Genomic DNA, 24,538 nt, shown 5'->3' on the forward strand with positions numbered 1-24,538 from the left:
TCAGGGTAACTAGGGATCCCAGGGCAGCTAGTTTTCTGTTCCAGCGGCTCAGCGCGGCTGTTCAAAGGGGTAATGCATGCTGCATTTTGGGCACACGCCCCAGCTCTGAGGAGCTGGATGAGATTTTCGCCTTATAATCGGTGATACACACGTAACAACATGTATATATATATATATATATATATATATATATATATATATATATATATATATATATATATGCCACCTTTATATCAACAATGTATCTCTTAAATCTTCTGTGCCATATTATGTAATAAAATATTCCTATTGGTAAAAAAAAATAGTTTAAAAGATGGGGTGGTAGGGGAAGTGGAATATTCAAATGGCTTCAGGAAGAAATCCAAATATTCTTCCTTGAAGCCTTTTTATCCACTTCTCCGAGGCTATGGGTCCCACAATTTACACCAGAGGTGGACCCCATCCTATATAAAAAAAGAAAAAAAAAAAAAAAAAAAAAAAATATATATATATATATATATATATATATATATATATATATATATATATATATATATATATATATATATATATATATATATATATATATATATATATATATATATATATATATATATATATATATATAGTATTGCCTTCACAATCTTCTATATCGTCCACATATTAAAGTGAACTTCTGTCTCATACTAATTTCCTGAGGTATATTTGACTGTTGTTAATAGGGATCGTGTGTTACAGAAGAACATGAAGGTTATCAGTACAACATGTGTGTCTGTACAACTTCTATCAACTTGAGTCGCAACTATTAGATAATTTACTGTGTGTTGAGGAAACAAGTTGCTTATAGCACCTATGGTCTGAAGCTTACAACACCTAAGATTTAATGTATATAGAACCTATGGTTTAATGTTGTAGCACCTATGGTTTTATGTTCAGGGCAACTATGGTGCCATGAATCCCACTCTAAATACTTGCTCTCTTCTACACCTCACCTATTTGTACTCACCTATTTGTGGTTGCAGGGGTCGAGTCACAGCTCCTGGCCCCGCCTCTTCGCTGATTGCTACTAGGTCCTCTCTCTCCCTGCCCCATGAGCTCTATCATACCTCGCCTTAAAACTATGTATGGTTCCTGCCTCCACCACATCACTTTCTAGGCTATTCCATGGCCTGACTACTCTATGACTGAAGAAATACTTCCTAACATCCCTTTGATTCATCTGAGTCTTCAACTTCCAATTGTGACCTCTTGTGTCTGTGTCCCATCTCTGGAACATCCCGTCTTTGTCCACCTCGTCTAACTCCCAACAGTAACTCCCCACAGTAACCAGGTGGTCTCCCCCTCACACTAAGTGGTCTCCCCTACACTTCATACTAAGTGGTCTCTCCTACACTTCACACTAAGTGGTCCCTCCTACACTACACACTAAGTGGTCTCCCTACACTTTATACTAAGTGGTCTCCTCTACACCTCATACTAAGTGGTCTCCCCTACACTTCACACTAAGTGGTCTCCCCTACACTTCATACTAAGTGGTCTCCCCCATACTTCACACTAAGTGGTCTTCCCTACACTTCATACTAAGTGGTCTCCCCTACACTTCACACTAAGTGGTCTCCCCTACACTTCACACTAAGTGGTCTTCCCTACACTTCACACTAATTAGTCTTCCCTACACTTCATACTAAGTGGTCTCCCCTACACTTCATATTAAGTGGTCTCCACTACACTTCACACTAAGTGGTCTTCCTTACACTTCACACTAAGTGGTCTCCCCTACACTTCACACTAAGTGGTCTTCCCTACACTTCACACTAAGTCGTCTTCCCTACACTTCATACTAAGTGGTCTTCCCTACACTTCACACTAACCAAGTGGTCTCCCCTCACATAAACTAAGTGGTCTCCCCTCACACTAACCAAGTGGTCTCCCCTCAAACCAAGTGGTCTCCCCTCACACAAACCAAGTGGTCTCCCCTCACACTAACCAAGTGGTCTCCTCTACAGCCACTAGACCGGGATCCACCGCTGGGCCAGGCCAAGTGGCATTTGCGTGTAAGTGCCAGCGACGGTGAGCTGAGTGACGACACCGTAGTACAAGTGAACCTCAAAGATGTGAATGACAACTCTCCGTACTTCCCTGACCCCGTGCTCACTGCCACTATATGTGAGAACACTGCCCTGGGTGAGTACTTCCCTGACCCCGTGCTCCCTGCCACTATCTGTGATAACGCTGCCCTGGGTGAGTACTTACCTGACCCCGTGCTCACTGCCACTATCTGTGAGAACACTGCCCTGGGTGAGTACTTCCCTGACCCCGTGCTCACTGCCACTATCTGTGACAACACTGTCCTGGGTGAGTACTTCCCTGACCCCGTGCTCACTGCCACTATCTGTGAGAACACTGAACTGGGTGAGTACTTCCCTGACCCCGTGCTCACTGCCACTATCTGTGAGAACACTGAACTGGGTGAGTACTTCCCTGACCCCGTGCTCACTGCCACTATCTGTGAGAACACTGAACTGGGTGAGTACTTCCCTGATCCCGTGCTCACTGCCACTATCTGTGGCAACACTGCCCTGGGTGAGTACTTCCCTGACCCCGTGCTCACTGCCACTATCTGTGACAACACTGCCCTGGGTGAGTACTTCCCTGACCCCGTGCTCACTGCCACTATCTGTGGCAACACTTCCCTGGGTGAGTACTTCTCTGACCCCGTGCTCACTGCCACTATCTGTGAGAACACTGCCCAGGGTGAGTACTTCTCTGACCCCGTGCTCACTGCCACTATCTGTGGCAACACTGCCTAATACTAGTGGTGGTGGTAGTTGTTGTTGTAGTAGTATTAGTAATAGCAGTGGTAATAGTAGTACTGTAGTGCACTGTTGTGTAGTGTACTGTAATGTAGTGTACAGAAGTGTACTGTACTGTACTGTGGTGCACTGTATTGTACTGCAGTGTACTGTAGTGTATAGTAGTGTACTGTACTGTAATGCACTGTTCTGTAGCATAGTGTAGTGCAACATACTGTACTGTGGTATAGTACACTGTACTGTTCTATGGTTTAGTGCACTATACTGTAATGTCTTATAGTTCAATGTATAAACCATACCTCGGGCGGGGTTCGAACCCGCGATCAGAGAGTAATAAAACTCCGCCCGTGGTATGGTTTGTTTTCTACCGTGTCATAACGATTTCATGAGTCAGGTCAATGTATGTACTGTACTCTGCTGTAGTGCACTGTACTCTGCTGTAGTGCACTGTACTCTGCTGTAGTGCACTGTACTCTGCTGTAGTGCACTGTACTCTGCTGTAGTGCACTATACTGTGCTGTAGTGCACTGTACTCTGCTGTAGTGCACTATACTGTGCTGTAGTGCACTGTACTGTACAGAAATGTAATGTTCTGCACTGTACCCTCCTGTAGCGTACTGTTCTGAAGTGTACTGTAGTGTCCTGTGCAGTACTGTCCTCTATTGTGCCGTCCTGTAGTGTGCTGTACTGTTCTGTACTCTCCTCAGGACATGTAGTACTCTGCCCGCAGTACTCTGCCCGCAGTACTCTGCCCGCAGTACTCTGCCCGCAGTACTCTGCCCGCAGTACTCTGCCCGCAGTACTCTGCCCGCAGTACTCTGCCCGCAGTACTCTGCCCGCAGTACTCTGCCCGCAGTACTCTGCCCGCAGTACTCTGCGCCAGTTCTATAATACAGCTTTCTCCCTGAACACTTTAAAGAGAGCAGAAGTATCATTGTTGTTATTATTATTATTATTATTATTATCATTATTATTATTATTATTATAACTATTATTAATATTATTATTATTATTATTATTATTATTATTATTATTATTATTATTATTATTATTATTATTATTATTATTATTATTATTATTATTATTACTGTTATTATTATTATTATTATTATTATTATTATTATTATTATTATTATTATTATTATTATTATTATTATTATTATTATTATTGTTACGCAGAAGATGAGATTTTCTTTGACATATATCTCCGCAGTTTATATACACTATATATATTTTACTGTATATTCACCGTCCACAATTTATACACATATCGACAATTTATTCTCACTATCAAGACAGCTCATCGCCAAGTTCAAGGTTTTTGTGAGCATAATTGTAGTGTAAATGAGAATATTTTAAAAAAATGCTACCATGACATTGGTTCTTGTTTACCACCATGACAGATCGACACCATGCCTAACCCTTCTAGGGTAGGGTAGGTGCCTGAGCCCGAGCCTTTAGCTCATAAGACTGTCATTCCCGTTTACCCCCTTGGGGCGGGGATGGCAGACCAGAGAGGCCTAGCTTGTGGCTAGGCCTGGGGACAGTTGGTCCCAAAGATGAGGAGGAACTTGTGCCTCCTCCCATGGGAGACTTAGGTCTCAGACACTCCCTACAGAGGGAGCCAAGGCTGGGCCACCACTTGGAAAAGGCCCGGGCCGGGAGAATACCGGCTAATCTTTAACTAACTAACTAACCACCATGACACTGGTTCTTGTTTACCACCATGACACTGGTTCTTGTTTACCACCATGACACTGATTCTTGTTTACTACCATGACACTGATTCTTGTTTACTACCATGACACTGATTCTTGTTTACTATCATGACACTGGTTCTTGTTTACCACCACGACACTGATTCTTGTTTACTACCATGACACTGATTCTTGTTTACTACCATGACACTAATTCTTGTTTACCACCATGACACTGATTCTTGTTTACTACCGTGACACTGGTTCTTGTTTACTACCATGACACTGGTTCTTGTTTATTACCATGACACTGGTTCTTGTTTACCACCATGACACTGATTCTTGTTTACTACCATGACACTGATTCTTGTTTACTACCATGACACTGGTTTTTGTTTACCACCATGACACTGATTCTTGTTTACTACCATGACACTGATTCTTGTTTACTACCATGACACTGGTTCTTGTTTACCACCATGACACTGATTCTTGTTTACTACCGTGACACTGGTTCTTGTTTACTACCATGACACTGGTTCTTGTTTACTACCATGACGCTGGTTCTTGTTATCTACCATGACACTGGTTCTTGTTTACTTCCATGACACTGGTTCTTGTTTACTACCATGACACTGGTTCTTGTTTACTTCCATGACGCTGCTTCTTGTTTACTACCATGACACTGGTTCTTGTTTATTACCATGACACTGGTTCTTGTTTACTACCGTGACACTGGTTCTTGTTTACTACCATAACACTGGTTCTTGTTTACTACCATGACGCTGGTTCTTGTTAGCTACCATGACACTGGTTCTTGTTTACTTCCATGACACTGGTTCTTGTTTACTACCATGACACTGGTTCTTGTTTACTACCATGACACTGGTTCTTGTTTACTACCATGACACTGGTTCTTGTTTATTACCATGACACTGGTTCTTGTTTACTACCGTGACACTGGTTCTTCTTTACTACAATGACCCTGGTTCTTGTTTACTACCATGAAACTCGTTCTTGTTTACTACGATATCACTGGTTCTTGTTAACTACCATGACACTGGTTCTTGTTTACTTCCGTGACACTGATCCTTGTTTACTACCATGACACTGGTACTTGTTAACTACCATGACACTGGTTCTTGTTTACTTCCGTGACACTGGTCCTTGTTTACTACCATGACACTGGTTCTTGTTTACTAACATGACACTGGTTCTTGTTTACTACCGTGACACTGGTTCTTGTTTACTACCATGACACAAGTTCCTGTTTACTACCATGACACTGGTTTTCGTTTACTACCATGACACTGGCTCTTGTTTACCACAATGACAATGGTTCTTGTTTACCACCATGACATTGGTTCTTGTTTAATACCATGACACTGGTTCTTGTTTACCACCATGACAATGGTTCTTGTTTACTACCATGACACTGGTTCTTGTTTGCCACCATGACAATGGTTCTTGTTTACTACCATCACACTCATTCGTATTTACTACCAAGACACTGGTTCTTGTTTACTACCATGACATTGGTTCTTGTTTGCTACCATCACACTGGTTCTTGTTTACTACCATGACACTGGTTCTTGTTTACTACAATGACACTGGTTCTTGTTTACTACCATGACACAGGTTCTTGTTAACTACCATGACACTGGTTCTTGTTTACTGCCATGACACTGGTTCTTGTTTACTACCATTATATTGGGTCTTGTTTAATACCGTGACACTGGTTCTTGTTTACTACCATGACACTGATTCTTGTTTACTACCATGACACTGGTTCTTGTTTACTACCATGACACTGGCTCTTGTTAACTACCATGACACTGGCTCTTGTTTACCACTGTGACACTGGTTCTTGTTTACTACCACGACACTGGTTCTTGTTTACTGCCACGACACTCGTTCTTGTTTACCACAAAGACACTAGTTCTTGTTTACTACCATGACACTGGTTCTTGTTTACTACCTGACGCTGGTTCTTGTTTACTACCATGACACTGGTTCTTGTTTACTACCCTGACACTGGTTCTTGTTTATTAACATGACACTTGTTCTTGTTTACTACCATGGCACTGGTTCTTGTTAACTACCATGACACTGGCTCTTGTTTACTACCATGACTCTAGTTCTTGTTTACTACCATGACACTGGTTCTTGTTTAATACCACGACACTATTCTTGTTTTCCTAATGACACTGGCTCTTGTTTACTACAATGACATTGGTTCTTGTTTACCACCATGACTCTGTTTCTTGATTACTACCATGACACTGGTTCTTGTTTATTACCACGACACTGGTTCTTTTTTATTACCATGACACTGGTTCCTGTTTATCACAATGAAACTGGTTCTTGTTTACTACCATAACACTGGTTCTTGCTTACTACCATGACACTGGTTCTTGTTGACTACCATGACATTGGCTCTTGTTTACTGCCATGACACTGGTTCTTGTTTGCTACCATGACACTGGTTCTTGTTTACTACCATGACACTGGTTCTTGTTTACTACCATGACACTGGTTCTTGTTTACTACCGTGACACTGGTTCTTGTTCACTACCATGATACTGGTTCTTGTTTCCCACCATGACACTGGTTCTTGTTTACTATCATGACACTGGTTCTTGTTTACTACAATGACGCTGGTTCTTATTTACTACTATGACACTGGTTCTTGTTTACTACCATGACACTGGTTCTTGTTTATTACCATGACACTAGATCTTGTTTACCACCATGAAACTAGTTCTTGTTTACTACCATGACACTGGTTCTTGTTACCTACCATGACACTGGTTCTTGTTTACTACCATGACACTGGTTCTTGTTAACTACCATGACACTGGTTCTTGTTTACTACCATGACACTGGTTATTGTTTACTACCATGACACTCGTTCTTGTTTACTACCATGACACTGGTTCTCGTTTACAACCATGACACTATTTCTTGTTTACTACCATGACACTGGTTTTTGTTTACTACCATGACACTGGTTCTTGTTTGCTCCCATGACACTGGCTCTTGTTTACTACCATGGCACTAGTTCTTGTTTACTACCATGACACTGGTTCTTGTTTACTACCACGACACTGGTTCTTGTTTACTACAATGACATTGTTTCTTGTTTATTACCGTGACACTGGTTCTTGTTTATTACCATGACACTGGTTCTTGTTTACCACCATGAAACTTGTTCTTGTTTACTACCATGACACTGGTTCTTGTTTACTACGATGACACTGGTTCTTGTTAACTACCATGACACTGGCTCTTGTTTACTGCCATGACACTGGTTCTTGATTACTACCACGGCACTGGTTCTTGTTTACTACCATGACACTGTTTCTTATTTACTACCATGACACTGGTTCTTGTTTACTACCGTGTCACTGCTTCTTGTTCACTACCATGATACTGGTTCTTGTTCACTACCATGACACTGATTATTGTTTATTTCCATGACACTGGTTCTTGTTTACTACCATGACACTGGTTCTTGTTTACTACCATGACGCTGGTTCTTGTTTACTACCATGACACTGGTTCTTGTTTACCACCATGAAACTAGTTCTTGTTTACTACCATGACACTGGTTCTTGTTAACTACCATGACATTGGTTCTTGTTTACTACGATGACACTGGTTCTTGTTTACTACTATGACACTTGTTCTTGTTTACTACCATGACACTGGTTCTTGTTTACTACCACGATACTGGTTCTTGTTTAATACCACGACACTATTCTTGTTTTCCTAATGACACTGGTTCTTGTTTACTACAATGACATTGGTTCTTGTTTACCACCATGACTCTGTTTCTTGATTACTACCATGACACTGGCTCTTGTTTACTACCATGACTCTAGTTCTTGTTTACTACCATGACACTGGTTCTTGTTTAATACCACGACACTATTCTTGTTTTCCTAATGACACTGGTTCTTGTTTACTACAATGACATTGGTTCTTGTTTACCACCATGACTCTGTTTCTTGATTACTACCATGACACTGGTTCTTGTTTATTACCACGACACTGGTTCTTTTTTATTACCATGACACTGGTTCCTGTTTATCACAATGAAACTGGTTCTTGTTTACTACCATAACACTGGTTCTTGCTTACTACCATGACACTGGTTCTTGTTGACTACCATGACATTGGCTCTTGTTTACTGCCATGACACTGGTTCTTGTTTGCTACCATGACACTGGTTCTTGTTTCCCACCATGACACTGGTTCTTGTTTACTATCATGACACTGGTTCTTGTTTACTACAATGACGCTGGTTCTTATTTACTACTATGACACTGGTTCTTGTTTACTACCATGACACTGGTTCTTGTTTATTACCATGACACTAGATCTTGTTTACCACCATGAAACTAGTTCTTGTTTACTACCATGACACTGGTTCTTGATTACTTCCATGACACTCGTTCTTGTTTACTACCATGACACTGGTTCTTGTTTACTACCGTGGCACTTGCTCTTGTTTACTACCATGACACTGGTTCTTGTTTACTACCATAACACTGGTTTTTGTTTACTACCATGACACTGGTTCTTGTTTACTACCAAGAAACTGGTTCTTGTTTGCTACCATGACACTGGTTCTTGTTAACTACCATGACACTGGTTCTTGTTTTCTACCGTGACACTGGTTCTTGTTTACTACCATGACACTGGTTCTTGTTTACTAACAAGACACTGGTTCTTGTTTGCTTCTGTGACACTGGTTCTTGTTTACTACCATGACACTGGTTTTCGTTTACTACCATGACACTGGTTCTTGTTTCCCACCATGACAATGGTTGTTGTTTACCACAGTGACACTGGTTCTTGTTTACTACCATGATACTGGTTCTTGTTTACTCCCATGACACTGGTTCTTGTTTACCACCATGACACTGGTTCTTGTTTACCACCATGACACTGGTTCTAGTTTAATACCATGACACTCGTTCTTGTTTACCACCATGACAATGGTTCTTGTTTACTACCATGACACTGGTTCTTGTTTACCACCATGACACTGGTTCTTGTTTACCACCATGACACTGGTTCTTGTTTAATACCATGACACTGGTTCTTGTTTACCACCATGACAATGGTTCTTGTTTACTACCATGACACTGGTTCTTGTTTACCACCATGACAATGGTTCTTGTTTACCACCATGACACTCATTCTTGCTTACTACCATGACACTGGTTCTTGTTTACTACCGTGACATTGGTTCTTGTTTACTACCATGACACTGGTTCTTGTTTACTACGATGACAATGGTTCTTGTTTACTACCATGACACTGGTTCTTGTTTACCACCATGACAATGGTTCATGTTTACTACCATGACACTGGTTCTTGTTTACCACCATGGCAATGGTTCTTGTTTATCACCATGACACTGGTTCTTGTTTACTACCATGACACTGGTTCTTATTTACTACCATGACATTGGTTCTTGTTTGCTACCATGACACTGGTTCTTGTTTACTACCATGACATTGGTTCTTGTTTACCACCATGACACTGGTTCTTGTTTACTACCATGACACTGGTTCTTGTTTACTAACAAGACACTGGTTCTTGTTTGCTTCTGTGACACTGGTTCTTGTTTACTACCATGACACTGGTTTTCGTTTACTACCATGACACTGGTTCTTGTTTCCCACCATGACAATGGTTGTTGTTTACCACAGTGACACTGGTTCTTGTTTACTACCATGATACTGGTTCTTGTTTACTCCCATGACACTGGTTCTTGTTTACCACCATGACACTGGTTCTTGTTTACCACCATGACGCTGGTTCTAGTTTAATTCCATGACACTCGTTCTTGTTTACCACCATGACAATGGTTCTTGTTTACTACCATGACACTGGTTCTTGTTTACCACCATGACACTGGTTCTTGTTTACCACCATGACACTGGTTCTTGTTTAATACCATGACACTGGTTCTTGTTTACCACCATGACAATGGTTCTTGTTTACTACCATGACACTGGTTCTTGTTTACCACCATGACAATGGTTCTTGTTTACCACCATGACACTCATTCTTGCTTACTACCATGACACTGGTTCTTGTTTACTACCGTGACATTGGTTCTTGTTTACTACCATGACACTGGTTCTTGTTTACTACGATGACAATGGTTCTTGTTTACTAACATGACACTGGTTCTTGTTTACCACCATGACAATGGTTCATGTTTACTACCATGACACTGGTTCTTGTTTACCACCATGGCAATGGTTCTTGTTTATCACCATGACACTGGTTCTTGTTTACTACCATGACACTGGTTCTTATTTACTACCATGACATTGGTTCTTGTTTACTACCATGACACTTGTTCTTGTTTACTACCATGACATTGGTTCTTGTTTACCACCATGACACTGGTTCTTGTTTACTACCATCACACTGTTTCTTGTTTACTCCCATGACACTGGTTCTTGTTTACTGCCATGACACTGTTCCTTGTTTGCAACCATGACACTGGTTCTTGTTTACTACCATGACACTGGTTCTTGTTTACTACAATGACACTGGTTCTTGTTAACTATCATGACACTGGTTCTTGTTTACTACCATGACACTGGTTATTGTTTACTACCATGACACTGGTTCTTGTTTACTATCATGACACTGGTTCTCGTTTACAACCATGACACTATTTCTTGTTTACTACCATGACACTGGTTTTTGTTTACTACCATGACACTGGTTCTTGTTTGCTCCCATGACACTGGCTCTTGTTTACTACCATGGCACTAGTTCTTGTTTACTACCATGACACTGGTTCTTGTTTACTACCACGACACTGGTTCTTGTTTACTACAATGACATTGTTTCTTGTTTATTACCGTGACACTGGTTCTTGTTTATTACCATGACACTGGTTCTTGTTTACCACCATGAAACTTGTTCTTGTTTACTACCATGACACTGGTTCTTGTTTACTACGATGACACTGGTTCTTGTTAACTACCATGACACTGGCTCTTTTTTACTGCCATGACACTGGTTCTTGATTACTACCACGGCACTGGTTCTTGTTTACTACCATGATACTGTTTCTTATTTACTACCATGACACTGGTTCTTGTTTACTACCGTGTCACTGCTTCTTGTTCACTACCATGATACTGGTTCTTGTTCACTACCATGACACTGGTTCTTGTTTATTACCATGACACTGGTTCCTGTTTACTACCATGACACTGGTTCTTGTTTACTACCATGACGCTGGTTCTTGTTTACTACCATGACACTGGTTCTTGTTTACCACCATGAAACTAGTTCTTGTTTACTACCATGACACTGGTTCTTGTTAACTACCATGACATTGGTTCTTGTTTACTACGATGACACTGGTTCTTGTTTACTACTATGACACTTGTTCTTGTTTACTACCATGACACTGGTTCTTGTTTACTACCACGATACTGGTTCTTGTTTATTACCGTGCCACTGGTTCTTGTTTACTACCATGACACTGGTTCTTGTTTACTACCATGGCACTGGTTCTTGTTAACTTCCATGACACTGGATCTTGTTTACTACGATGACACTGGTTCTTGTTTACTACCATGACACTGGTTCTTGTTTACTACCATGGCACTGGTTCTTGTTTACTACCATGACACTGGTTCTTGTTTACTACCATGACACTGGTTCTTGTTTACTACCTTGACACTGGTTGTTGTTTACTACCATGACGCTGGTTCTTCTTTACCACCATGACAATGGTTGTTGTTTACCACCATGACACTAGTTCTTGTTTACTACCATCACACTGGTTCTTGTTTACTCCCATGACACTGGTTCTTGTTTACTACCATGACACTTGTTCCTGTTTACAACCATGACACTGGTTCTTGTTTACTACCATGACACTGGTTCTTGTTTACTACAATGACACTGGTTCTTGTTAACTATCATGACACTGGTTCTTGTTTACTACCATGACAATGGTTCTTGTTAACTACCATGACACTGGTTCTTGTTTACTACTATGACACTGGTTCTTGTTTACTACAATGACACTGGCTCTTGTTTACTACCATGACACTGGTTCTTGTTTACTACCATGACAATGGTTCTTGTTTACTATCATGCCACTGGTTCTTGTTTACTACCATGACACTGGTTCTTGATTACTTCCATGACACTGGTTCTTGTTTACTACCATGACACTGGTTCTTGTTTACTACCGTGGCACTTGCTCTTGTTTACTACCATGACACTGGTTCTTGTTTACTACCATAACACTGGTTTTTGTTTACTACCATGACACTGGTTCTTGTTTACTACCAAGAAACTGGTTCTTGTTTGCTACCATGACACTGGTTCTTGTTAACTACCATGACACTGGTTCTTGTTTTCTACCGTGACACTGGTTCTTGTTTACTACCATGACACTGGTTCTTGTTTACTAACAAGACACTGGTTCTTGTTTGCTTCTGTGACACTGTTTCTTGTTTACTACCATGACACTGGTTTTCGTTTACTACCATGACACTGGTTCTTGTTTCCCACCATGACAATGGTTGTTGTTTACCACAGTGACACTGGTTCTTGTTTACTACCATGATACTGGTTCTTGTTTACTCCCATGACACTGGTTCTTGTTTACCACCATGACACTGGTTCTTGTTTACCACCATGACACTGGTTCTAGTTTAATACCATGACACTCGTTCTTGTTTACCACCATGACAATGGTTCTTGTTTACTACCATGACACTGGTTCTTGTTTACCACCATGACACTGGTTCTTGTTTACCACCATGACACTGGTTCTTGTTTAATACCATGACACTGGTTCTTGTTTACCACCATGACAATGGTTCTTGTTTACTACCATGACACTGGTTCTTGTTTACCACCATGACAATGGTTCTTGTTTACCACCATGACACTCATTCTTGCTTACTACCATGACACTGGTTCTTGTTTACTACCGTGACATTGGTTCTTGTTTACTACCATGACACTGGTTCTTGTTTACTACGATGACAATGGTTCTTGTTTACTACCATGACACTGGTTCTTGTTTACCACCATGACAATGGTTCATGTTTACTACCATGACACTGGTTCTTGTTTACCACCATGGCAATGGTTCTTGTTTATCACCATGACACTGGTTCTTGTTTACTACCATGACACTGGTTCTTGTTTACTACCATGACATTGGTTCTTGTTTACTACCATGACACTGGTTCTTGTTTACTACCATGACATTGGTTCTTGTTTACTACCATGACACTGGTTCTTGTTTACCACCATGACAATGGTTCATGTTTACTACCATGACACTGGTTCTTGTTTACCACCATGGCAATGGTTCTTGTTTATCACCATGACACTGGTTCTTGTTTACTACCATGACACTGGTTCTTGTTTACTACCATGACATTGGTTCTTGTTTACTACCATGACACTGGTTCTTGTTTACTACCATGACATTGGTTCTTGTTTACCACCATGACACTGGTTCTTGTTTACTATAATGACACTGGTTCTTGTTTACTACCATGACACTGGCTCTTGTTAACTACCATGACACTGGCTCTTGTTAACTACCATGACACTGGTTCTTGTTTACTACCATGACACTGGTTCTTGTTTAATACCATGACACTGTTTCTTGTTTACTACCATGACACTGGTTCTTGTTTACTACCATGACACTGATTCTTATTTATTACCATGATACTGGTTCTTGTTTACTACCTTTACACTTGTTTTTGTTTACTACCATGACACTTGTTCTTGTTTATTACCATGACACTGGTTCTTGTTTACTACCATGACACTGGTTCTTGTTTACTACCATGACGCTGGTTCTTGTTTACTACCATGACGCTGGTTTTTGTTTACTACCATGACACTGGTTCTTGTTTACTACCATGACACTGGTTCTTGTTTACTACCATGACACTGGTTCTTGTTTACTACCATGACGCTGGTTCTTGTTTACTACCATGACGCTGGTTTTTGTTTACTACCATGACACTGGTTCTTGTTTACTACCATGACAACGGTTCTTGATAAATTAGACACATGCGCAACACTTGGGTATCTTTATTGAGGAAACGTTTTGCCACACAGTGGCTTCATCAGTCCATACAAAGGAGAATCTTGCGGAACAAGAGGAGAATGAGGTAATCAGTCCCTCAACCTTGAGTCGATGTGGTCAGTCCATCAATCTTGAATAGATTACGACATAAGTGCGGAGAAGGAACATATAAACCGTAGGCAGGAGAGGTGGAGCAGTCGTAGGTGGTGTCACATTTGTTCAATGTGGAAGTAGGTTGTGCCCAAGAGTTAGGCAAGCGAAGATGAATGGTTCTCTGAACCATTCATCTACAATCCTGTCAGACACTGCAACTTCTTGGGATCTTAATACTTGGGAATTCTTCGCTTGCCTAACCCTATGCTGAACCCTGATGAACTGTATGCTAAGGGTTCCTTTAGAACCCTTGCATACAGTTCATCAGGGCCTGGGGATTTGTTATGTTTTAATTTATCTATTTGCCTAAGGACCATGTCACTTGTGACCCTAATTGTGCATAGTTTATTATCATCCTTTTCTACGTAATTTATTATTTCTGGAATATCGCTAGTATTTTCCTACGTAAAAACTAAGAGGAAGTACGTGTTAAAACTTCTACACATTTCCTTATCACTGTCAGTGAGCTGACCCGAGGAACTTTTGAGTGGGCCTATCTTGTCCCTGATCTTACTTCTGTATACCTGAAAGAATCCTTTTAGGTTAGTCTTCGATTCTCTTGCAATTTTAACCTCATAATCTCTTTTTGCTTTTCTTATTCACTTTTTTATTTCTCTCTTTAACTGAATATATTGATTTCTTAACTGCCCATCTCCTCTTTTGATTTGCCTATATATGCCTCTCTTTTGACCAGTGAGATATTGTTCATCCATGCATGTACTTGTATACCTTGTACATGTACTTGTATACCTTGTACATGTACTTGTATACCTTGTACATGTACTTGTATACCTTGTACATGTACTTGTATACCTTGTACATGTACTTGTATACCTTGTACATGTACTTGTATACCTTGTACATGTACTTGTATACCTTGTACATGTACTTGTATACCTTGTACATGTACTTGTATATCTTGTACATATACTTGTATACCTTGTACATGTACTTGTATACCTTGTACATGTACTTGTATACCTTGTACATGTACTTGTATACCTTGTACATGTACTTGTATACCTTGTACATGTACTTGTATACCTTGTACATGTACTTGTATACCTTGTACATGTACTTGTATACCTTGTACATGTACTTGTATACCTTGTACATGTACTTGTATATCTTGTACATATACTTGTATGCCTTGTACATGTACTTGTATACCTTGTACATGTACTTGTATACCTTGTACATGTACTTGTATACCTTGTACATGTACTTGTATACCTTGTACATGTACTTGTATACCTTGTACATGTACTTGTATATCTTGTACATATACTTGTATGCCTTGTACATGTACTTGTATACCTTGTACATGTACTTGTATACCTTGTACATGTACTTGTATACCTTGTACATGTACTTGTATACCTTGTACATGTACTTGTATACCTTGTACATGTACTTGTATACCTTGTACATGTACTTGTATACCTTGTACATGTACTTGTATACCTTGTACATGTACTTGTATACCTTGTACATGTACTTGTATACCTTGTACATGTACTTGTATATCTTGTACATATACTTGTATGCCTTGTACATGTACTTGTATACCTTGTACATGTACTTGTATACCTTGTACATGTACTTGTATACCTTGTACATGTACTTGTATACCTTGTACATGTACTTGTATACCTTGTACATGTACTTGTATACCTTGTACATGTACTTGTATATCTTGTACATATACTTGTATGCCTTGTACATGTACTTGTATACCTTGTACATGTACTTGTATACCTTGTACATGTACTTGTATACCTTGTACATGTACTTGTATACCTTGTACATGTACTTGTATACCTTGTACATGTACTTGTATACCTTGTACATGTACTTGTATACCTTGTACATGTACTTGTATACCTTGTACATGTACTTGTATACCTTGTACATGTACTTGTATATCTTGTACATATACTTGTATGCCTTGTACATGTACTTGTATACCCTGTACATGTACTTGTATACCTTGTACATGTACTTGTATACCTTGTACATGTACTTGTATACCTTGTACATGTACTTGTATACCTTGTACATGTACTTGTATACCTTGTACATGTACTTGTATACCTTGTACATGTACTTGTATACCTTGTACATGTACTTGTATATCTTGTACATATACTTGTATGCCTTGTACATGTACTTGTATACCTTGTACATGTACTTGTATACCTTGTACATGTACTTGTATACCTTGTACATGTACTTGTATACCTTGTACATGTACTTGTATACCTTGTACATGTACTTGTATACCTTGTACATGTACTTGTATATCTTGTACATATACTTGTATGCCTTGTACATGTACTTGTATACCTTGTACATGTACTTGTATACCTTGTACATGTACTTGTATACCTTGTACATGTACTTGTATACCTTGTACATGTACTTGTATACCTTGTACATGTACTTGTATACCTTGTACATGTACTTGTATACCTTGTACATGTACTTGTATACCTTGTACATGTACTTGTATACCTTGTACATGTACTTGTATACCTTGTACATGTACTTGTATACCTTGTACATGTACTTGTATACCTTGTACATGTACTTGTATACCTTGTACATGTACTTGTATATCTTGTACATGTACTTGTATACCTTGTACATGTACTTGTATACCTTGTACATGTACTTGTATACCTTGTACATGTACTTGTATACAAACCTTGTACATGTACTTGTATATCTTGTACATATACTTGTATACCTTGTACATGTACTTGTGTACCTTGTACATGTACTTGTGTACCTTGTACATGTACTTGTATACCTTGTACATGTACTTGTGTACCTTGTACATGTACTTGTGTACCTTGTATATGTACTTGTGTACCTTGTACATGTACTTGTGTACCTTGTACATGTACTTGTGTACCTTGTACATGTACTTGTATACCTTGGTATAAACCTTGGTAATAAATACCGACAAGTTGGTTTAGAAAGACACGTAAGCAAACACTATAACATATTTATTAGAAAACGTTTCGGTCCTGAGACCTTGATCACTTCTAACATACAGAGTTAGGCGGAGAGTGAGATGTGACGCACGTGACCTGAGGAATGTCATAAGAACATAAGAATGGAGGAACACTGTAGAAGGCCTACTTGCCCATGCGAGGCAGGTCCTTATCAAAACAACCTCTGCCTATGAGGACGGGTAGACGATGAAATCATGTGACTCCTGTGTTGTTGGGTTGGTGCTGCTTAAGTATCATGTATGCCAATGTTTTTGAAATTTTGTAGTTTCCAGTGTTGCGTTCTATAGTGTCGGTGACGGCGATAAGTGAGGCTTCTAGGCACCGTCGGCGTCTGAGGTCTGGTTCGGTGAGAACGAGTTGTGCCTCGTTCCAGTTCATCAAATGCCCCGTGGAGTCTCTGTGGAGGACACATGCGTACCTTATATCGTCTCTGTTAGAGGCATTTCGATGCTCATTCAGGCGGACTGCAAGATCTCTGCCTGTTTCGCCTACATATTTCTTGGGACAGAACCCACAGGGTATAGTGTAGACGCCTGCTGTAGAAGTTAGAGGTGTGGGGCTGCGTTTCGTAGTGAGGTCTTTGCGTTTCGTAGTGAGGTCTTTGACAGAGGATGTGTTTATGGTGGAAACGTTGATGTTACTCATAGCAAGTGCCTGGCGAGTATTCGTGGCAACATCGCCACATGGGAGTACTATGAACTGTTTAGCGGGCTGTTCCATGGGCGGTTTGTTGAGGATAGCTTGTGCCTTGAGTCTGCAATCTCGGATGAAGAAAGATGGGAACTGAAGACGTGTAAAGGCTTGTGTTATGTAAGTGCATTCTTCTTCTAGAAAACAAGGGCTGGAGACGCGAAGAGCTCTCAAGAAGAAGCCAATGAGGACTCCTCTCTTAGTGCGGGTGTCTTGTTGTGAATAAAAGTGTATAAGATCGTCCTTGTTGGTAGGTTTTCTATACACTTTGAAGAGAAGTTTGTCACTGTCGGGAGATCTGCACAGTAGAACGTCGAGGAAAGGAAGTTTGCCATCATTTTCGAGTTCAAGTGTAAACTTTATTGATGGTTCAACTGCATTGATCTTGTTGAGAAGGGCCTGGATATTGAGACGTCTCGGATAGAAAACCAATATATCATCAACGTATCTTAGCCAGGTAACGGTGTTGGGAATGAGGGTGCTGAATTTCTCTGTCTCCAAGTTTTCCATGAAGAGGTTGGCAAGCACAGCACTGAGCGGGCTGCCCATTGCCATCCCAAAGGACTGTTTGTAACAGTTGTCCTGATACTTGAAGAAGTTGAAATTAACACACAGTTCCACTAGATTGATGAAATCTAGAAGAGGTAAAGGGAGGTCGTGGTTTTCAGTGAGCCTCTGTCTCAGAATGTTGATTGCAGCGTCAGTAGGAACGTTGGTAAAGACGGCTGTGACATCGAAGGAAGCCATGCTTTTGTTTTTTGACATTCAGGTTGGAAATTCGGGAGGACCTGCCTCGCATGGGCTAGTAGGCCTTCTACAGTGTTCCTCCATTCTTATGTTCTTATGACATTCCTCAGGTCACGTGCGTCACATCTCACTCTCCGCCTATATATATAATGTCTTTTTACCTCTGTATGTTAGAAGTGATCAAGGTCCCAGGACCGAAACGTTTTCTAATAAATATGTTATAGTGTTTGCTTAGGTGTCTTTCTAAACCAACTTGTATACCTTGTACATGTACTTGTGTACCTTGTACATGTACTTGTATACCTTGTACATGTACTTGTATATCTTGTACATGTACTTGTGTACCTTGTACATGTACTTGTGTACCTTGCACATGTACTTGTGTACTTTGTACAAGTACTTGTAGTACTGTCACTGTAGTATTAACTACGCACTTAATAAAACTTGTTAACTTCCACTGAAACAGAACATTTTACTCTCTCCTCTGAATTGTAATTATATTCTTCTTAATTCCCCTCAGCACTTCAGCCTCATACGTGCACGACACACGTGCAACATGTGCAACATGTGCAACATGTGCAACACGTGCAACATGTGCAACATGTGATGTTGCACATGTTGTACGTGTGTCTAATTCTTCAAAATCTACATTACCGTGGTAGTAATAATTCACAAATAACCTACGAAATATTGGAGTTCATCCAACCACAGCCTGCCAGCCGTGCTGGACCCGTCATCCAGCCACGGCCTGCCAGCCGTGCTGGAGCCCGTCATCCAGCCACGGCCTGCCGGCCGTGCTGGACTCGTCATCCAGCCACAGCCTGCCAGCCATGCTGTACTCTGCCATCCTGTTACAGCCTGCCAGCCGTGCTGGACCCCGTCATCCAGCCACAGCCTGCCAGCCATGCTGTACTCTGCCATCCAGTTACAGCCTGCCAGCCGTGCTGGAGCCCGTCATCCAGCCACGGCCTGCCGGCCGTGCTGGACTCGTCATCCAGCCACAGCCTGCCAGCCATGCTGTACTCTGCCATCCAGTTACAGCCTGCCAGCCGTGCTGGACCCCGTCATCCAGCCACAGCCTGCCAGCCGTGCTGGACTCCGCCATCCAAGTAAAGAGGCCTCAGACTAACTCAAAGAAAGAACAAAATAGCAATTTCCTGGGCCCTTTAACTGATAAATAGTCTAATATCAGCCACAACAACTAGCAATCATTCACTTTTATTACAACTCTCATAACCCAGAACGAACTGAACACAACACTGGCACTGTTATCAGCAACCACCAAACATTGGCACTGTTATCAGCGACCACCAAACATTGGCACTGTTATCAGCAACCACCAAACATTGTCACTGTTATCAGCGACCACCAAACACTGGCACTGTTATCAGCAACCACCAAACAGTGGCACTGTTATCAGCGACCACCAAACACTGGCACTGTTATCAGCAACCACCAAACAGTGGCACTGTTATCAGCAACCACCAAACATTGGCACTGTTATCAGCGACCACCAAACATTGGCACTGTTATCAGCGACCACCAAACATTGGCACTGTTATCAGCAACCACCAAACATTGGCACTGTTATCAGCAACCACCAAACATTGTCACTGTTATCAGCGACCACCAAACATTGGCACTGTTATCAGCAACCACCAAACATTGGCACTGTTATCAGCAACCACCAAACATTGTCACTGTTATCAGCGACCACCAAACATTGGCACTGTTATCAGCAACCACCAAACATTGGCACTGTTATCAGGAACCACCAAACATTGGCACTGTTATCAGCGACCACCAAACATTGGCACTGTTATCAGCAACCACCAAACATTGGCACTGTTATCAGCGACCACCAAACATTGGCACTGTTATCAGCAACCACCAAACACTGGCACTGTAATCAGCAACCACCAAACATTGGCACTGTTATCAGCAACCACCAAACATTGGCACTGTTATCAGCGACCACCAAACATTGGCACTGTTATCAGCAACCACCAAACACTGACACTGTTATCAGCAACCACCAAACATTGGCACTGTTATCAGCAACCACCAAACATTGGCACTGTTATCAGCGACCACCAAACATTGGCACTGTTATCAGCAACCACCAAACATTGGCACTGTTATCAGCGACCACCAAACATTGGCACTGTTATCAGCGACCACCAAACATTGGCACTGTTATCAGCAACCACCAAACATTAGCACTGTTATCAGCGACCACCAAACATTGACACTGTTATCAGCGACCACCAAACATTGGCACTGTTATCAGCAACCACCAAACACTGGCACTGTTATCAGCGACCACCAAACACTGGCACTGTTATCAGCGACCACCAAACATTGGCACTGATATCAGCAACCACCAAACAGTGGCACTGTTATCAGCGACCACCAAACACTGGCACTGTTATCAGCAACCACCAAACAGTGGCACTGTTATCAGCGACCACCAAACATTGGCACTGTTATCAGCAACCACCAAACATTGGCACTGTTATCAGCGACCACCAAACACTGGCACTGTTATCAGCGACCACCAAACATCTCCACCAAACTCACCGACCAATCTTTGAACTTCGTATTTAACAGCCTAACTACCCTCGTTAAGACCCGTACATATGCAGGTTCTCCGGGCACACTCCTCTACGCTGTTTCTATGCCAGGACGCTGTGTTTCTCTGCTTGACCTGACCCATTCAGGGGTCGCAATATATATAATGTATATTACCTGTTCATATAATTTTATATCGATTAATTTAATTTAATTTGATAATATACGCATAGACAACTTTATTGTTATTAATAAACTTATTAAATTTTAATTTATTTAGTTAGTAGCCTACCAGTTGTAATCCTGAAGCACTACTGAATCTTATTGAATTCTACTGGATAATTGGACCAGGATACTGACTACTTGTTACAATAACCCAGTAACAGGCTGGATGCTAGAAGGGCTGTCCTTTCTCGTGTTCACTGGAGATCTCTTTGCTTATTAGATATCGCGTTTTTTGTAACAACACTGACCTGAGTCCATGTATCACACCAGAACACTGACCTGAGTCCATGTATCACACCAGAACATTGACCTGAGTACATGTATCACACCAGAACACTGATCTGAGTCCATGTATCACACCAGAACACTGACCTGAGTCCATGTATCACACCAGAACACTGACCTGAGTCCATGTATCACACCAGAACACTGTCCTGAGTACATGTATCACACCAGAACACTGACCTGAGTCCATGTATCACACCAGAACACTGACCTGAGTCCATGTATCACACCAGAACACTGGCCTGAGTCCATGTATCACACCAGAACACTGATCTGAGTCCATGTATCACACCAGAACACTGACCTGAGTCCATATATCACACCAGAACACTGACCTGAGTCCATGTATCACAAAAGAACACTGACCTGAGCCCATGTATCACAAAAGAACACTGACCTGAGTCCATGTATCACACCAGAACACTGACGTGAGTACGTGTATTACATCCTGAGTATAATATTCCCTACCCTGAGTGTAATATTACTCCCCTGGTTGTAACATTCCCTCCCTTAGGTGTAACATTCCCTCCCCTAGGTGTAATATTTCCTCCTCTGGGTGTAATATTCCTCCCCTAGGTGTAATAATCTCTCCCCTGCGAGTAATATTCCCTCCCCTGGGTGTAACATTCCCTCCACTGGGTGTAATATTAGTTCCCCTGGGTGTCATATTCCCTCACCTTTGTGTAACATTCATGGGTGTAATATTCCTCCCCTGGATGTAACATTCCCTCCCTTGGGTGTAATATTCGTCCACTTGGTGTAATATTCCTTTCCCTGGGTGTAATATTCCTCCCCTTGGTGTAATATTCCCTCCCCTGCGTATAATATTCCTCTCCTGGGTGTAATATTCCTCCCCTGGGTGTAACATTCCCTCCCCAGGGAGTAATATTCCTCCCCTGGGGGTAATATTTCCTCCCTTGGGTGTAATATTCCCTCCCATGGGTGTAATATTCCCTCCCATGGGTGTAATATTTCCTCCCATTGGTGTAATATTCCCTCCCATGGGTGTAATATTCCCTCCCATGGGTGTAATATTTCCACCCATGGGTGTAATATTTCCACCCATCTGTGTAATATTCCCTACCATGGGTGTAATATTCCCTCCCATGTGCGTAATATTCCCTCCCATGGGTGTAATATTTCCACCCATGGGTGTAATATTCCCTACCATGGGTGTAATATTCCTTCCCATGTGCGTAATATTCCGTCCCCTGGGTGTAATATTTCCACCCATGGGTGTAATATTCCCTACCATGGGTGTAATATTCCCTCCCATGTGCGTAATATTCCCTCCCCTGGGTGTAATATTTCCACCCATGGGTGTAATATTCTCTACCATGGGTGTAATATTCCCTCCCATGTGCGTAATATTCCCTCCCCTGGGTGTAATATTTCCACCCATGGGTGTAATATTCCCTACCATGGGTGTAATATTCCCTCCCATGTGCGTAATATTCCCTCCCCTGGGTGTAATATTTCCACCCATGGGTGTAATATTCTCTACCATGGGTGTAATATTCCCTCCCATGTGCGTAATATTCCCTCCCCTGGGTGTAATATTTCCACCCATGGGTGTAATATTCTCTACCATGGGTGTAATATTCCCTCCCATGTGCGTAATATTCCCTCCCCTGGGTGTAATATTTCCACCCATGGGTGTAATATTCCCTACCATGGGTGTAATATTCCCTCCCATGTGCGTAATATTCCCTCCCCTGGGTGTAATATTTCCACCCATGGGTGTAATATTCCCTACCATGGGTGTAATATTCCCTCCCATGTGCGTAATATTCCCTCCCCTGGGTGTAATATTTCCACCCATGCGTGTAATATTCCCTACCATGGGTGTAATACTCCCTCCCATGTGCGTAATATTCCCTCCCCTGGGTGTAATATTTCCACCCATGGGTGTAATATTCCCTACCATGGGTGTAATACTCCCTCCCCTGAGTGTAATATCCCTCCCTCAATGTTTGTTCTGAATGCAAAATATTCCTTCTACAACACATTCACTTTCCTGAACGTAACATTTTCTCTTGTGGAATGAGATACATTCTTCCCTTGAATATGTCACATCGTCTCCATGGAGGTGTCACATTCTCTCTCCGAATGTGTCAAATTCTCTGAATGTGTAAAATTCTCTCTCTGAATGTGTCACATTCTTTATCTGAATGTGTCACATTCTTTATCTGAATGTGTAACATTCTTTCCCTGAATGTGTCACATACTCTCCCTGAATGT

The 24,538-nt window shown here is 41.3% G+C and overlaps 1 protein-coding gene across 1 annotated transcript in view; it reads left to right on the forward strand.

Moving 5' to 3' along the window:
• Nucleotides 1-24,538, forward strand: part of LOC128700571 (putative neural-cadherin 2) — a 271,817-nt gene that overhangs the window by 25,055 nt on the left and 222,224 nt on the right. Inside the window, exon 4 of the mRNA XM_070098997.1 lies at nucleotides 1,986-2,163. Coding sequence (XP_069955098.1) covers nucleotides 1,986-2,163 — 178 coding nt within the window. The remainder of the gene's footprint in view (nucleotides 1-1,985; nucleotides 2,164-24,538) is intronic.

Source organism: Cherax quadricarinatus, chromosome 65 (genome assembly GCF_038502225.1).
Source record: "Cherax quadricarinatus isolate ZL_2023a chromosome 65, ASM3850222v1, whole genome shotgun sequence".
Lineage (NCBI taxonomy): Eukaryota > Metazoa > Arthropoda > Malacostraca > Decapoda > Parastacidae > Cherax > Cherax quadricarinatus.